This window comes from Dermacentor albipictus, chromosome 7 (assembly GCF_038994185.2).
Source record: "Dermacentor albipictus isolate Rhodes 1998 colony chromosome 7, USDA_Dalb.pri_finalv2, whole genome shotgun sequence".
NCBI classification, from domain to species: Eukaryota; Metazoa; Arthropoda; class Arachnida; order Ixodida; family Ixodidae; genus Dermacentor; species Dermacentor albipictus.
In genome coordinates, this window is record NC_091827.1 from 89470193 (window position 1) to 89488490 (window position 18298).

Here is an 18298-nt window from a genome sequence, read left to right on the forward strand (position 1 = left end):
AGAGCAGTACGCAAGATACTGCTTTCGCGAACGGACCAGAGATGGAATGCTTGTCTGAGAAGACCTAGCTGTTCAGAGACAGGGCTAAATACGCGAGAACGGATATTGCATCAATGACTTCCCGTGAGGGAGGTGAAAGTACTGCGCATTCTGGGAATTCGGGTACAACAGTACGCAGGCACCCCACACACCATCCAAAATTTGAGTGGAACAACCGGAAACGCAGCCTGTATGATAAGTAGGATAGCTAACAGTCAAAATGGGCTAACTGAAGTTGAAACGATCAGGCTGGTCCACGCCTTTATAGTTAGCAGGATGACGTCGGCACTCAACATACCCTGTACTAGCGGACTAGGAGATGAAACAAGTTAATACAGTAATAACTGAAGCCTTCAAAGCAGCCCTTAGCATCTCCGAAAGTATTAACAACGAGAAAGTCGAGAAATTAGGCCTCTACAACACTTTTGAGGAATCCGCTAGCGCGGTCCTCATAGCTCAAAGTTAGTGGCTGTGCTCAATGAACCAGGGACGTTCTGTTCTAGAAAAGCCGGAATCAGAATGCGGCCGCTATACTGCGATGATGAAACAGTGATAATGCACAGGGACACGGGATCTCATGCCACGGTGGCACTAATACTAAAGAATATGCGCCGAATATACCATACCGGTAGAAGGCGAGCACGAGGTGCAACTCTGCAGAATCTTTTTGGAAACGCTTCGCCGCATACTACACAGACGATAGCCCAGCCAGTCGAGAGACTCACACGCTAGCGGTTACCCAGCAACAACATATCATAACAGTCACAGTCATAACTCGATCGACTTGCGCGGCCAAAACGGCAGCAATAGACATGGCCATTGCAGATGCGGAACACAGAAACTAGTCGGCAGTCATACTGTCGGACTCGCAAATGACATGTCGCCTGTTTCACAATGCGACGGTACCCAAAATGATACGCAGAATTCTGGGACAAACATTGACAGAATACCATGAGATTATCTGGTGTTTGGATCGCGAGGGCTTGGAGGGTAACTTTGCAGCAGACCTTATAGCTCGGAGATTCGACAGCCGAGCTGCGGCCGGGCCAAGCAGGAACTTCTTCCCCACACTCTTGACATTCTTCTACAATAAAGGGAGCAAGGCAGAGTCTACGTTCATCCACACAAGGTCCTTAACAGGCAGCACAGTAGCGACTGGCGACGCATTAAACAAACAGCTTCCCCTACGTGCATCACCAGAGTAAAACAAGCACAACTAGATTTCTAGACGTCTGCCCATGGTGTTCTAACATAACCACACTAATACATATTACGTGGGAGTGCCTGGAAAGGCCTTAAAATGTTACTAGCCCAAACACAATAGCACAGCCATTCATGTTAAATAGGCAATGGGATGCATGGCTTGCGGACGAGGGAAAGGAGAGCCAAATGGCTCTCTTCGACCAAGCCCATCGAGCCGCTCGCGCCAGTGTGGATTAAGCGCTCGCTAATTTCGCTCGCCTAATTTTGTTTTTTTTTTAAGTTTCTTTCCTTCCTTTCTTCCGCAGTGCTGCAACCGACATATGAGATGGAATACAGGCTACCGGCTACTCCCCTCCGCACCTCTTCCGCTTTCCGCCTTATGGTTCCGCTGCATCCTCCTCCTGCGCTATCGCCTTTCTTTCACCTCCCGCCGCGCTCCGCATTCAGTTTCATTCTTCCCGGCACTCGTTCGCTCGGTTAAGCCGACACCCTTGGACCACGCCGACGCTCACTGCAGGATAGGGCGCCTAAGAGCTGTGCTCTAAAAAGATATGGTTGATCTCTCTTTCATATGAACCTGTAGAACAAGAAATTGAAATGTGTGTTCACACAAGCTGCTGTGTGTTTGTTGCAACAATAGTCACTCGATTTGCGTGTCCGCGACCGTGTTGTAGGTTTGCTTGGCGCATGGCATCCTGTGGGCGAGCGGCGTCTTGCTGCCGATACGCTTCGGCAAAGGTACCAGCATTTAGCTCTGGCTAAGCAGTCTCGGACAGCCAGTTGAGTTGCGACGCGCTCAACTTTAGGAATACGAATGGCAGAGTTCGCAGCGTGCGCCGCGAACGTGCGTAGGCGTTCTGCTTCACGCTGGCGTGTCTCTCGCCAAACCCAAGCGAAATTCGCCCGTCAACGTCGTTGCTTTGGTGGGCAGCTTAGCGCAGCAGCTTTGTTAGCTTGTGGTATCGCAAGCGAAGCAGTTGGCGGCATGTTAGCACTGCTGATGCATGTGCAAGCTGCACTCCGTAGGCGACGAGGTGTCACAGACAAATCGGACACAAAAGACAAACCATACGCGGAAACTGCTTCGTCACCTCATCAAAAGGCCTACACCGTGTTCGAGCATCCGCTGCACTGAGACTGCCGAAGCGCTCACTCTCGGCCCTCGTTCGCGTCGTCATGTAGTAACGCTCCTAGATGGCGGATTCATCCCTGTCAAAATAGAACATATTATACGCGTTTGTGCCGACGTCACATCCGTTACAGGAAGTTGATGGGGGACTCTGGCATAAAACGCTTTCGTGTTAAAAAGAACCGGAAAGCTCGCCTTCTCCCGCAGTAGCAGCGGCGCCGGCTGATCAGGGAAAGAACAATATTGTTGGCACTCCCGTAATCTGGATCATATGTAAGCAGGAATGGTTGCCGGCAAAGCAGATTGGTTGGAGATGATACTAGCCACAATCTTATAATGGGCGAAGTACATGGTCGCAATGGCATGCTTCACCACACCACACTGCACCGCACCACCCTACGCCATACATTGCACTGGTCCATATGGACGCAATAGTTTCCTGTCACAGATACACCCTCATTGCGAGATTCGCGCCGGCCAAACAGTCATCTGCCGCGCGCTGCACGCGCCGAGGAACTCTCGGACTGATGTTCTTGAGAAGAGCACTAGCAACCCTGTCTCAGTGCAAAAAAAAAAAAAATTAAGTGAGGAAGAACGGCAGATTGGGCTAGTTCGTGGTATTTCATATTGTTTAAAAAGAGTGCAAGGACCTGCAGTACGCTCAGAAATACACCGAGGAGGGCTCAGGGAGGTAGCGGGCATCAGCCTGCTGCCGGTGATTGGCAGGGACCACTTAGTGTGGCGGTGTGCTTATGAAAGGGTGCACAGGTCGGGTCAGGGCCCGCAAATGAGGAGGGAAATGATGAGCGTGTATTTCAAAGCGAATCAGGAATTAACAATGGATCCTTTCTAGAACTCCTGTCGTTCCACCTCAACAATAAGGATGTTGTTTGAGAAGGCCAAACATACATACAAAACTCTAGTGTGTGTTTAGGTGTCAAAGTAGCCCCAGTCCTAAGTAATATTTTTCTTAACCGTGTTGACAAAAAGTGGAGAAACACTTGGCCGGTGGTTTTATATTTATAAGCATTGTTAGGTATATAGATGATTTTCCTTTGCTTGTCGAATGCCTCGAATCATAAAGTGTGCCACATGCTCGTGATGTTTTTAAACAAAACGGTTGCGTACTCAAATTCACGCATGCAGTCCCGAAACATAGCATATCGCAATATTTAGATTTAAAGCTAACCTTCGAACAAAACCACTTGTGTTGGCAGTACTCCCCTAGGAGCGAGTAGCCGCTGTTGAACTTCAGGGGTCGAATCTTATAACAGTTCCGATTACGAACCGTTCGCTTCGCCGCTTACGTCACTAGATGCGCCACTACCAAGCTGGCGGTGGAAGAAGGGGAGGACGCGACCAATAGATGAGAGGGTGCCACCTCTGAAGTGTACGTCATTATAGACGAGCTAATCGAGGAATCGCAGAATGTTTCTGCTTGCTAAATAAATGTAAAATATAAATTAAATATTATACGCCAAGTTTTGAAGTATAAACTTGTGGGGTCGGGCGTGTACGCAATGCATAAGTAATTTATTAACGTCATTCTTTTTCATTATAAGCCCACAGCTGGTATCCTAAGCTTAAATGATTTGGCCACGGAGTTGGCAGAGCGCAGCGCAATGTCGTCTGCTACCAGGAGCTCGCTCGATGCATGCAACAGGAACGCACTGCCAGCACTTCTCAAGTAGATAGCGCGACAAAACCGTGAACTGGTTCTTAGGGAAACCTTTACTAGCCGACTATATCAATTTTCCTTCTTTTTTCGCCCTTCGTCATCGACTCAGACATGACTCGCTCGCCGCAGCGCTGCCGCTATCCCTGCGATCTGCCGCACGGCGCGTCGCGTGATAGAAGCATTGGAACTTAAATCGAACATTACGGTATACGTGCCATGCATTGCCTGCGCGAAGTCAAATCGAAGAGTGGGGTGCTGACGGTGCGTGCTGTGCCATGAAATTGAGAAACAAAGTATGGCACTCCCGAACTAGAGAAAAAAGGGCAGCCAAATAAAAGAGCTCTACAATACCTTCCCGTCCTAACTGTATAGTTTTATCAGCCGAACGAAGGAAGCTCTGAACCAGCCTAGGTTGAACTCTTCTAACTGCTGAACGGCGATCTGCGAGCTATTCACACTGGCGATAGCACTGGGAATTCGATCTCACCATGCAAATATCTCCTTGGCATTGACTTTGAAGCTGAGGTCACAGGAAAGCTGACCCAGCCCTTCAACCGGCCGACACAGTAATTGCGAGAGCAACTTTGTGGACAATGTCGGTAGCAGATATCTAAGCAATTCCTATGAATGCTTCGCGTCCGACTGAGCTCTGGGAGCTGCAGGCCGGTGGCGATGAACCGCAGCGCGCAATATTCCTTCCTCTGCGTTGCACCCGAGTCTCCTCCATTCGATAGCGTAGCCTACAAGAGGTCTACTTAGAAAGCCAGCAAGGGCGGTGCAACTCATTATCCGTCACTTCTTCGAACGCGTATCGCACTTCCAGCCGTGGTCGACACCGAAAGAGCAACGCCAAGCAGACGACGAAGGCAAGTAATAGCCTCCGAAGCAACCAACGTACGCGCGCGCGACGCCCGCGTTTCTCCGAGGTCGCGCGACCGGCGCGCGCGGCCAGAGTCACAAGCCAACAGCCAAGCCACAGCAACGGAACCCAAAGCGGACTACCCCTTCGCCGGTTCCTACGACCGGTTCGCTTTGAAGATGATTGACAGATGCGTGGCGTATTTGAAAATTGCGATACCGCCCCGCTGTCTCTGACGACCTGTGACGTAATCAAAATTTTGGGCAGTCAGGTGAGGCCAACGGAACGGTTCCCCAACCGAACCGTTATAAGATTCGACCCCTGGTCATACTACTCATAACTTGCAAAAAGTGGGATAGTGGCCGGCTGCATGTATATTGCAGTCAATAAGTGTTGTCGTCATGAGATGAGCAGTAGTCTTGAGCCGCAGCAGTAGTCTTGAGGCGCGTACATCGGCGCAGGCAGACCGGTTTCAACAACTCGGTAATTGTCTCATGTGCAGGCAAAATCCTCAGTAAGTTAAAGCCCTGAAAACACAATTTGGCGCAGCGTAGTAACTCAGTTGAAAGGAGTAAAAAAGTAACGGTTATGCCAAAGGCTCATTCTCTCTCACATGGATTTAAGAAAGTAGGGGCCAGTTATGGTTATAAAGCTTTGTTTTCCGCACCGGATTAAGTTGGTAAGGTGGGAGCATCTGTCCAAAGAAAGAGAGAAGGAATAGGACTGGACACAGGCTGTAAAATTAAACCATGGAAAAAAGCCCGGGCCCTGTAAAATTGCTGTTGCTCACCACATCCTTTTGTCCTGCGGCCTTTCGTACATAGGGCAGACAGGCCAATGCATTAATATCAGGCTGTCGGAGCACCAGAATTCCTCAGACAAGAGATATACGAACCTGGCAAAGCACTGTTTAGAATATGAGTGCACACTATTCTTTCATGACACATAAATGCTGTTTGCGCACAATGATAGCGTTACAAGGGAAGTGGAGGAAGCATTCCACACAAGGAGCAAAGGTAGTGCGTGTGTTAGTCAGCCTTCCGCATCCAAATTTTTGAAGGAAATGGGCTTGCTAAACAGGGTGAACATCGGTGTTAATCGCACCCGCTTCCCGAGGTTATAGTTTTGGGAATGATACGTACTTTTTATTAGCATCGAGCATGCGTGCACGCTTGATGTATGACTTTAAAAAGCCACCGCGCTCTTTCCAATAAACGCAGCTGTATGTCTGTGCCGTGTGTGTCCCAACCTCCATTCTGTTGTCCGGTGTACGTCTTTGCTCGGTTTTTAAACATTATGACAATCAAGTGTATAGTATCTGCCTTGTATCAAGTGCGTTGAATCTGACTTTTGGACGTCGCTAATGAAGTTACCATAGCGACGAAGTTAGAGTAGTTACGCTACTAGAAGTTACAACTTGAGTGACATTGTGAACAAATATTAGGAACAACTCGGAAGCCATAATTTTTCTAACTTGTTTGGCATCAAGAAGCGTATGTAATGCGGTCCTGCCCAAATGGTTGGGGGCCAAACGCCGAATTTTCTGAAGTTTTGATTGCTTGCCCGGATGATGTCATTTCGTTCGCGAAATGACGGCGGAATCTTCTCGCTCTATTCGCGTTGTGAGTGCCCGGATAAAGGCTCGGTATCTTGGCTCAAGGTCTCTGAAAGCTTGCCGACAACATGAGCTTAAAGCATTTCATGTTTAAAAAGGACCAGGAAGCTCGCCATCTCGCATAGCGTTCGCCACACGTGCTTCCCGGTAATGACTACAGTTGCGTAAGCAGCGCTCTGTGCGGTGGTCGGTGCGATGCCTCAATATATGGAGAAATAAATACACGCATAAAGTTACGCTCAAATTTCGCATTAGGGAGTATTGTTATCGGCGCTGAAGGTTTTGGCCGAATGCCCTGGCGGATTCCATGCACGTACTCGCTAAAATAACTCTAATTATGAGAACATCGGTCATTGCATGTCCAGCATCCCTGCAACACGCTGGCTAATCCATTTCAAAAATATTTCTGATGTAAGTTATCGTACCAGCAATAAAATAAATGAATCCGCCACGTTACGACAAATGGACTAGGAGCGCAAGCCTGACCAAAAGATGGAAGCGACAGAAATGCAACCGCAAACTCAAAATGAAAATCAAAGAAATAACCCAGAAGGCCGAGGACTATGCTAATCAACTTACTACAGCCAACTGGGAACGCTTCTGCGGATCACTTAATGGAACCCTAGGGACGGCAAAAACGTGGAACATCCTCAGAGGATTGATTGACCCGCTCAAAACAAGACGCGAAGGACAAAAGAACTTGGAGAGATTGCTACACTCGTACCCAGGCACAAAAGAAGAACTCCTACAGGCAGTCCATAGAAAATGCTTCGGTAACAAAGCCCCGATACCCCCATACCAAGCTGATTGCATCGGACACCCAAACCCAGAAATGGATGAACTTTTCACGGTAGCAGAAGTTAAAGCAGCAATCGCCAGTACAAAACGGAACACAGCAGCAGGGGCAGACCAAATATCAAATGCCATGATTAGAAACATGAATGATGAAGCCATAACAGCCCTTACGAACTTTATAAATGATCATTGGGTCAAAGGAACGATACCACAGCAATGGAAACACGCTGTGATAATCATGATTCCAAAACCAGGGAAGAAATTTACTTTAGACAACCTTAGGCCCATCTCTCTTACATCATGTCTAGGAAAGGTGTTCGAAAGATTAGTAAACACTTGACTCCAACGTCATCTTGAAGAAAACAACTTAATGCCTGATACCATGTTTGGCTTCAGACCACATCTGTCAACACAGGACATACTCCTGCTTTTAAAGGAGGAAGTCTTAACGAACGTCCCCAAGGCCGGAGAACACATTGTCATGGCTGTCGACATAAAAGGGGCCTTCGACAACGTAAGTCACAAAGGGATACTGGATGGACTTGCAGAGACCAGCTGCGGTCAAAGGACGTACCAGTACATCCGAAGCTTCCTCAACCAGAGAACAGCAGTTATAAAAGTAGGAAACGATGAATCTGAAGTCATCCATCCTCCCAACAAAGGAACGCCACAGGGTGCGGTGATTTCGCCTACACTCTTCAACATAGCCATGATTGGACTAGCTAAAAAACTCCAAGAAATCCCCGACGTCCACCATTCCCTATACGCGGATCATATAACGATATGGATAACCAAGGGCAACTTGGGAGAGAAGGAGGAAAAGCTCCAATGGGCAGCCAATACAATAGAAAACTATACGCAACAAAGAGGACTCCAGTGCTCTGCGGAGAAGTCAGAACTCATTCGCCTCACAAAAACAAAAAAACAAAGAACTGACCCGAGACTAAAACTCGAGATCAGGCTGGATGGGAAAATTATTCCTGAGAGGTCAATAGTAAGAGTGTTGGGGATGTGGCTGCAATCTAATGCCAGATGTATACACACTTTAAACACGATCAGAAAAACAATGCAACAAATTAATCGGATGATAGCCCGTGTGGCTCATAATCGGACAGGAATGGGGGAACAAGACACCCTTAGACTGGTGAAAAGCCTGGTCATCAGCAGACTAATGTACTCCCTTCCTTACCATACCATGAACAGGGAGGAAGAAGAAAAGGCTGATACAATAATAAGGATGGCATATAAGACAGCCCTGAGGTTGCCACGCAACACTTCAAATGAGAAGCTTCTAGCCCTCGGCCTCCACAAAACATTTCATGAGCTGGCTGAGGCCCAACTCATAGCGCAGAGGAGTCGATTGGCGCAAACGACAATCGGCAGAGCTCTTCTTTTAAGAGTCGGCCTTGGAGGATGCATACAAATACACCAAAACGCCAAAGGTCTACCCTGCCAGATTAGAGATTTGTATGGGGTATCACCAATACCACAAAACATGGATCCGACATTACACGCAGGAAGGAGAAAAGCTCGAGCAGAATACATAGACAAAACTACAAAATACTTGGACACTGCACGATTCACGGATGCTTCACCATATCGGGCCAACGCAAAGAACATGGTGGCAGTTGTCGTAAACCGTAAAGGGAAAATCACGGCCTGTGCTTCGGTTTCCCGAGCAACCATTTTAGAAGCCGAAGAGATAGCCATCGCCTTAGCTATACGAGAAGGCATAGAGTGCAATGCTCCACTAAAAATAGTCACAGATTTTCAGGCCGCATGTAGAAACTATCAGAGGGGACAGATCAGTGCGAGGGCACGCCGGATACTTACCGAAATCAACAGAGACCTTGACGTCGGGTATACCCAAACGATAACATGGGCCCCGGGACACGAGGGTGTTACTGGGAACCTCCATGCAGATGAGGTGGCTCGAGGTTTTACTAATTGCCGAGCTGCCCATGGCAACATGGTGGAGGACCCGACACCCATCGATCCAAATTCTAAAGCGATCTTGCAACACTACAGGGAAATCAGAAGGCTCTACCCAGCCCCGCATAGGAACCTTTCAGCCATGGACTCAGCGACGTTACGCAGGCTCCAAACAGACACATACATAAACCTACATAAACTGCATATATACTACCCAACAGCATACAAGGACATATGCCCGTGGTGTGGGAGCACACCAACGCTCTACCACATCACATGGGAGTGCACAGCTCACACAGAACAACAAGAAGACAATAATACGAGAGCGAGGTGGGAGGCATTGCTATCCAGCTCCGCCCTTGGGGATCAGCTCAGGCTCGTCCGCAGGGCAGAAAGGATGGCGAGGGCCAGCGGTGCCTTGGAATAGGGGCCCGACCACACGGCGTTACCCCGTTTTAGGGGCAACGAAGTTCTTTCTCCGAATAAAGTTTTGTTCTTCTTCTTCTTCTCCCGCCTGTCTTCACATTCCTTTCAACAAAACAATTTGCATAGCATGTTCAAATTTGCGGCAGAGGTGCAATCAGAAGTGCCCTAATGCATATGCAACGTGTTTTAAAACATCTCTATTTCATGTGTGCTTTTGGTTTGGATCTATTGTTTCGGCGTGTACACACAGTGCCTCAAGCACTAATCAAACGCTGCCTACGAGAAATCGACGGAGAAGAAAGAGTAGTTGGCTTGAAATAGAAGGTCGTTCCGCGCACGTAGAAGTTCAGATTTTTAGGCATACTTTCTTATTGCTGATGATACTCATATTACCGGAAGAAAGACAAGGCACCGCACGCTGGGTAATGCGGCTGTGTGTGCAGAACCTGCTGAAGGATAACTGTTCGGAAATGTAGAGATCGCAATTACGAAGGTGGCTAATACAGCACACACACACAGCTCTAGGGGTAGCGCAAGTTTATATTTTTGCGTAAATAAGCCAGAAACCAAATAATTTTTCTTCCTATTTTAGGACTCATTTCAAAGCGCAAGTGTTGTCAGCGCGCCTCTTGCATTTATCTTATGATCTCATTAGCTGTAGTTCTTGTTTCAGCTGCTTAGCCTCATATTTACTATATTGAAGTGAAATGTGGTTACCAATTTATTGCGAAAAAAACGAAACCTTGCCACTAATTATTTATATGAAACAGCCATTAAACGATAACATTATCGTACTACAATGTGCTGATGTTTGTAGGCGGCAAGTACATACTGAACGTGGGACGACCGTAACCAGCCAAGAGCATAGGGCCTTTCCTTGTCTTCTCGTGTCGTCCAGGCAAGCACACAGGTCTTACAAACCAGTCAAACCTGGGAATGGGTTTTGCCAGCTGTAGAAAATAATGCACAAGGGGATTATAAACTCAAAATCCATGTAGCAAACGTACTAACTTTGTTAATGCGTCTTGATAGAGGGTGTCCCACATAACCTGAGCCAAGCAATTAAAATATGCAAATGCCACGTTGCTGGACAGAACCAAGGCAATGTTATTTGGCGTCGCTTGGAGATAGTGAGATTATATTTTGCATTAGGTCATATTAAATAATTAGTCCTGATTAATTAATGAACTGCTGAAATATGAAGCGAAATGTGTCAATGAGAAAATTGTAGACCAATCTGAAAAACTTCCGACACAGCTTTCTGTTGCTCAATACGTGTTACGCGAAAGTTTTGCAAGCATGAAAGAAGCCCTCCAATACACGAAAAATTACCGTGCGACTAATCACTCGAAGCACTTAGCGTGTATTCGCGGGATTCTCTCATGCTTAGAAATGCCCTCTTATGTACCACGTATTGAGCAACAGGAAGTTGTCTGGAGAATTTTTCATGTTTCTCCACAATTTTCTCATTGATACTTCATCTAATTTTAATATTTGAGATGTTGAATAATTATTAAGAATAAATACTTAATTAGGTGGAATGCAAAAAAATATTCTATCTCGATGCAACGGCAAACAACGTTACCTTGGTTCTGTCCAGCTACGTCACAGCTGCATATTTTAAATTTTTTTTAACATATTTGTAATTTATGTTGAAAGTTTGGCTCCAGTTACGCGTAGGCACGCGGCATTTAGCTTGCTTACCCAAAGCAACAACAACGGCCCAAACAAATGAAGAAACATGCGTCGTTACAGGGACAACAGATGCTCACTCTTTCGAAACACTGTTCCTTTGGAAGCTTTTGTCTTCCTTTGACTGAAAATCTCTATATGCAAACTTTGAACATTGTTTTTGCTTCCCTGAACACTTAAGTTTCAGGCACGCTCCGATAGATCCGTCAGTTAACGATGGTCGAATGCATTATGGCGTTCTCGAATAAAAATAAAAATAAAGAAAGAAAGCACAAGCCTCTGGAATTCTTGCGTACGTTCTATAAAAACTACTTTGCGCTTTTAGGTGCCCTCCAAGTCCTCTACGGGATGTTTTTTCCAGAGCATTTCGCGTGACAGTTAGTACTAGGGGTTTGCAAACACTCATTTTTGAGAACGAAAGGAACGGGAATCGAATACCGAGAGGAACAAATCGAATCGAATATCAAATACTCCTCGAAGAGCTTTCCAATAATACACCGCTGTTTTTGCCATTGCTGAAAAAAAGGTTCGTATCTTAATATAATTACCGTCGATAAGTTTGTCAATACAGTCCTCGTTAAGGATCCTCGCTTACTGAAATTAGAGATGGAACATCACGAACAAACATGAAGTTAGTTCCCTTACTCCGGACTCTTCGGAGAGTGCGATTGATCGCGGTTAAATCGGTGAAGTCTTGCTCTTTGGGCGAAGAAGCCTGCTGCACCACGTAACTTCTCATGCTTTATGTTTGTATTATGCGCTGGGATTAAAGATATCGTGCTCTTGCTTTAATTTTGAGCATGGATGGTTGAGCACGGTTGGCGATCTTGCTGTTTTCTACAACTATTTTAGCAACATTCGTATGATTACAAATAGCTACCCTTCGATTCGAATACAATAGTGAGCACGGGAATATTCGATTCGGCATTCTAAAGTTTCAAATATTCGCGCACTCCTATTCTCTAGCACTTTATAGGCGTCATGTGGCCTTTTGTATTTTTGATTAGGCAGTTCGACGCATTCATTATCTTTGAGACGTCATGCACTCGTCCGTGCGTCTTTGCTGCATTCGTTCCAATAAGATTTCATTCTCGCGCATTCCTTTCTGTGCTGTGCTGCTTTTCTTAACATTTCGCCAATCAGTTTGTGTGCCACGGCTCCGTGTGGAGTACTACTGAAACTTTGGCCTGACAGATAATTACTGACAAAGTAAACGTATAATACTGTTGAATTTTATATGACTTCGGCAAGCTGTCGTTCATGGCTAGAGATTACCTGTCATACGCATTCCGACAAATTTGCGTTCACCTGGAAATTTCCTTTTCGTAATGTATATTCAATGTGACCACTTGGCATAGGTATAAACGGGCTTCTTCGCAGCTTCAGGAGGCTAAAAGAAAACGAAATAGTACTGCCTTCACCATGTGCTATGCACAAAATCTAGGAATCCCAGTGTTGGTAAGAGTCAAGTAAAGTGGAGGAGAGGCTTAATTTTGGCTAGTTCCGCAGACGCCTCTTATGGAAAACCTTCACAAGCTATTCGTGCTTAATTTAGTAACGGCCTCGCACTCACGGTTTCTTTCTCTTCGGTACTAAATACATAAAATTTCTAGGCGATCTGTAATTATAACGCATCACCTGTGTGGCTTCTTTCATAGTAAAATTCATGTTGTTTCAAAATTATGACGTCGTTCGTTAAAACACAATTGTGGTAATTTTTTCATTTGCAAATAGTCTTGTGGTTCTCACCCTTATTAAGTGGTTAACGCGTTCGCTATCGGCACTTTACAAACACTGATGGATACCAAAAGCTCCGCTTGGTGGCTTGTGGAATTTAATCTACTGTTTATTTTGGCGAAAACTTTATTTGTACCAGACTTTTAAAACTTTCCCATGAGGTGATAAAATCACCCCTATGAAAGTCAAGTATTTCGTCAGGTAAAGAAAGTTTTATTTGCATCAAGACTTACCTTCAGCACAGCGATGTCGAAGCCCAAGAATGCATTTTTATATTTCTTGTGAATTATTGTCTTTGTCACCTTCATGAAGGGTCCCCTCAGAACTCTGGTGGTGTTATAGTACACCAGCAGTCTTTTGATTCTATGTTTCCTGTGGAAAGGAGAGCATCCCAAGGCTCATGTTTACATCCGTGCATGTTTTGCATAGATCTGCCCCTCACCATACCCGGCAGGAGCAGAGTGGCCACAGCCTTACAGCAAGCGCATACAAGCTTTCATTCAGGCTGGGTGTCACGTTTGGTGCTTCAGGTGCTCAAAGGCAAAGGACCTCCAGAAGCGCAGGTCCTACAGAGGTAGTCTGGGCTCCGGCCCACTCCGCAGTCGAGGGCAACGAGTTTGCGCACCCGCAGGCCCGAGCTCTTTCACACCGAGTCAGAGCCGCGAAGAGGAACGAGGAGAACGCAAACAGCCAGCCCCCGGTCACGTAGAAAGACATAGTGGAGTGCTACAGAAACGAGAGACAGAGCTTCCCCGAGCCACACCCCAAGTTAACGAGGGAGCAACAGACAGCATATCGGCAGATTCAGAGTCGTAACCACAACCCCGAATTCTAAACCGCATGTACCCGAGCCAGTACGGGCAGGAGCGATGAGCACTCCAACACATAACAGGGGTATGCAGGTTTAGTCAGCAAGACACACTAGTCTTCATCAACCCCAAACCTAACATGATCCCCTACCCCGTCCCATCCCTTTGAGATTGATGACAGATCTTCCTTATCGAGCCCCACCCTGGAAGACCAGCTGTGGCTCATAACCAGGGGCCTGGCGGCGAAAGCAGCATATGGATTCCTGTCAAGCAGTGACCACTTCCATCCGGTGCATGCGCGGGAAAAGCTCACTAAATAAAATTTTTCATTCATTCATTCGACGATATTTTACATAGTATACAACTTAAACATGAATGTATATGACATTTTCGTTTTCCTTTAACGGCCCCTTTGGGCAGCAAGCCTGTAGTTCAGATGCGAAGTTTATGCCTAATAATTACAAGCGCAAAAAATCCAAATAAGCTTATTAGATTTAACACCGGCTGCCTGCATTGTAAAGTACGCTTGACAGGATTTCCTTAGAAAATCTTTAATTGCAAGCAACGCGTCGTAGAGAAACGCGTATAGAAAAGCTAACGTGCGATTTTCGGTGGATATGGTAAGCAGTCAGTTATAAATTTCTCTTCTATAGCTATTATTTGCAGACATCCATTATACCAGCCAAAATTCAGAAAACCTGCTGTGTTTCATATTCTGGAAAAAATAAACAATTGCTATTTATACCATTTCCAAGTCTGACATCCGTTAAGCTCTATTAGGCCAGTTTTAGGTCATTCCTTGTTTTATCTTTTGCTTTCAATGATACGGAGACTAGAATTGTTTTCTTTTGAAATCGTAATCATGAAGAGCTGGCGTATGAAGCTTTAAACGCTAATAACAGCAAAATGGAAATATTTTCCCAATCTATTGCATACAAATAACACGAATGCTCCTTTAAGGCTTGTGAGAAGTGATAAATGATACGTATGATGCTGTGTGTTCGTTTCCATCGTTTATCGGTTACGATTTACAAATGCAAGAAAGTCTCTGCAAGTAATGTATCCGGGCAGTATTAGAGCAAACGTATGCGAATCTAATTCCCAGACTACATTTGGCGGTCTGCAAGTGAATTATAAATTATAAGATAAACATTCGATCTGTGTATCTACAATCCTATCATTTATTCACGTTCCTCCATAATGCCACATTAGAAACGCAAGTGATATACGTTGGCATAATAAATGACATAGACTCGCAACGAAGACACTTTACATTCAACTTTAACAAATAGCGCGTAAAAACACAGAATTTTCTATTGCTCAAATAAAAGACGAACTTTATCCGCCTGCTTATTAGTTCAGAGGGTTCAGAGTGTTGCCCACTGGCAAGATACACGAAAAACATTTTTGTTCTTCTTGATTTTAGGTATTTAGCACAAGGTTTTTGCTAAATATTTCCACCAACACTGAATGACAGCCAGCAAGCGCCTTTTACCGACGACGAGAAATCCGGCGTTGAACCAGCTCTACTACGTAGTTATCCTCCTCACACTGGCTTGTGGGAATCGCCCTTTCTCCCAGCGGCAGCTGTGAACAGCCGTGGCGTTATTGCGACTCACCGCAGCTTTCTTCCTCCTCCCGTCCCTCTATCTCATCTTTCTATTCCCTCTCTCCCGTTCCCCCAAATAGGGTAGCCAACCAAAAGCATTTCTGTGTAACATTCCTGCCTTATTTCTTTATTTCCTCCTCCTCCTCCTCCTCCTCCTCCACCTGCGAATTACTGTGATTCTAACGTGCATCTAGTGCAATTGTGTAAAGCCAGATTACTCAAGGTTAACGGGCTACCAAATGCGCTGCATTCGGCTGCAAGAATAACTTTCGGAAGTGAATGTGAATGCACGCCTTTAGCCGCTGTAACTCCATGGACTTCGCCGCTTCAGTTGGAGGCAAGCCCAGGCTTTGGATTGTCGGCATAAAAAGAAACGACTTGCCGTCATCAGCTTCGTCGCATGGATGTCCAGAACATTTTATTTCCGGTGAGCCCATGGCGACGAACTCAGCACACATAGCCAGCCTGGGATATGAGCGAAATGTGCGTATTCGAGTCCTTCAACTAGTATAAATGGACAACTATTTCTTCGTGCATGCATGTTAAGGTTACTGTGTTTTAAGTTATTGCTGTTGGAAAGAAACGTTGTGGTGGAAGTCGGCCGGGTACGTATCTTGAAAACAGTAAGCACTGACGAAGGAAATTAACGTGCGTTCTTTTTTGTTGAGTAACCAAAGCCATGCCTACAGTTTTCCGGACAGACCATGTTCAGTTGAACTCTCCGTGTTTCTGCATCTCGATGGCAAGGAACCTGGCTGACGCTGTGTAGCGCATACTCTATTACTTCAGAGAATAAATTTACCGTTGCAGAGAATAGTTATTTTTAAACACTCCAGAGTAGGCGAAGTGCGCTTGCGTAGGCATCACACAAGGCCCAAAAAGTGCCTAAATCATTGGAACGCGTAGCGCGCGTCTGGTTTATCGTGTAATATTTTCATCCCCTGTCCCCAGGTCGTTTTAACGAGTACTCCGTGTTGAAGTTGATTTCAGGTAAACAAAAAGAAATTTCACACAGGAACTCCTGTGGAAGCTGTGTAAGTGAAAGCATTGTGCAACTTCCTCACCTCCACACAACCCGTTGTCATTAGAGAGCTTTAGAATAGGGGCCCCAAGCGTTTGGAGCACCAAATAAATACCGTCCAAGCCACTGCGCATGCGCGAGGCGCAAACTACGTTCAGGTTCTGCGTCGCGCACATTATTTCCCTGATTTAGCGGGAGCCCCAAAAGCTTTGCGTCAACAAACATGGCGGCACCCATGGTAGCGACGGCTCTCACCTAGCACATAAATGGGTTCGATTCGTGGTTACGCGTGAAGTTCCCAAGGTTGGAGAAATTACTGTGGTTATCGCTGTCCCTCAACTAGCGCATGTTATAATGATTGGTTCATTAGGCGCCGCTGATTCCAAACTATATTCTCGATTCCATGGCCCGTAGGCCTAACATGGCTTAGCGTGACTGGTGAAGGCACGTCAATTGGATACTCAAAACTAAGCGTAACAAATTGCTTTCTGCTAATCGAATAACTTCTAAATTGTCATTTAGTGGGGAGACTCGAATGTTAAATATACTCTTCTTATCATAAAATGATATGTTTTATTTCATTATTTATGATAGCCTTTCTTGGAGCCGTAGTGGCGCTGCAAGCGCAAGACGCTATCCGCAACCGCAAAGCTCTATTCTAAAACTCTTCACTCCTGCGGGCCCAAACGCTGACACCCGGAAAGTTCTTTCGGGTCCCATACTTTTGGGGCCCCTATCCTGAAACTCTATTATTAAAGTTATGAAACTTGGTCCGACCACTATAAACCAAAGCGCTGAGGCGACATGAACTTCTGCGGACGGCGGTGCAAGGGGAATTAATGAGGCAAGCAAAGTGCTGTAGGTGACAGCGCTAGGTGCGCTGATAACGATCCGATCAATATAAGCCGTTATCGCTCTTTAGCGCCTTATTCATCCGCGTCGAACCATTATCAACCGTAACTAACCGCACTCCGGCGGCGGCTGCTCACGAGTGGGCTGCGCGGGTCCCTAACTTAAAAGCTATCTGCGATGGGGACACAGCGCGACTAGTGCTGATAGCCTCGTCCACGCTGTGTTCGCACTGAAGCGAGAGGCAGCACGAAAGTCAATTCGCTAACTGCTGCGGGCACTGTCTTGAAAGCGATCGTCTTACGTGACGGACGGATGGACGGACGGGCGTTCTTCGTCGTTGGGTAGGCATAAAAATGCTTAAGCATTTAAAATGCACCTGCCCTTCTGGTCGAGTTAGGAAATCGTATCGACAGAACTTCAGGAGCACAGAAGCTACCAAAGCTTGTTTCACTGTATTGGGATGTACGCTGAAGCGGCACACCGCGCATGCGGAGACACCCTTGATTGCTATGGCCTGAATGACATCTAGAGTACAAGGTCAGACATACAATAATAACTTGTCGCACGTATGTTACATATCGACAATGTTCAGACATGACTCACCTCCTATTTCGATCGCATACGGAGATGCGGCAGTGCCTCTGGACCCGTCACCTTTAGATACTGCGGCTGTCTTGAAACTCAGGGCTTAGTAATGACAGCCTAAGAACTTTCACGATCGCGAACATTTGTTTAAACCCCTCAAAAAACGCAAAAACTGGCAACTCGTCGTCAACACTTATGTTGTGCACCTTCTGGTGTGATTACGCATACCAACATGATGCTGGACGATAGACAGCGCTGTGATCTCGCAAAATTAGGGCACACTTGATGAAACGGTCGATTGCAGGTTGAGAGCAAGG

General features: G+C 46.1%; 1 protein-coding gene across 2 annotated transcripts in view; it reads right to left on the bottom strand.

Annotated features, from left to right (window-relative positions):
* Window positions 1–18298, bottom strand: part of LOC135916777 (chymotrypsin-C-like) — a 43166-nt gene that overhangs the window by 11887 nt on the left and 12981 nt on the right. For both annotated transcript variants that reach the window (XM_065450220.1, XM_065450219.1), the window contains 2 exons: window positions 13339–13477; window positions 10509–10626 (listed from right to left, as the gene is read on the bottom strand). In XM_065450220.1, coding sequence (XP_065306292.1) covers window positions 10509–10626; window positions 13339–13477 — 257 coding nt within the window. The remainder of the gene's footprint in view (window positions 1–10508; window positions 10627–13338; window positions 13478–18298) is intronic.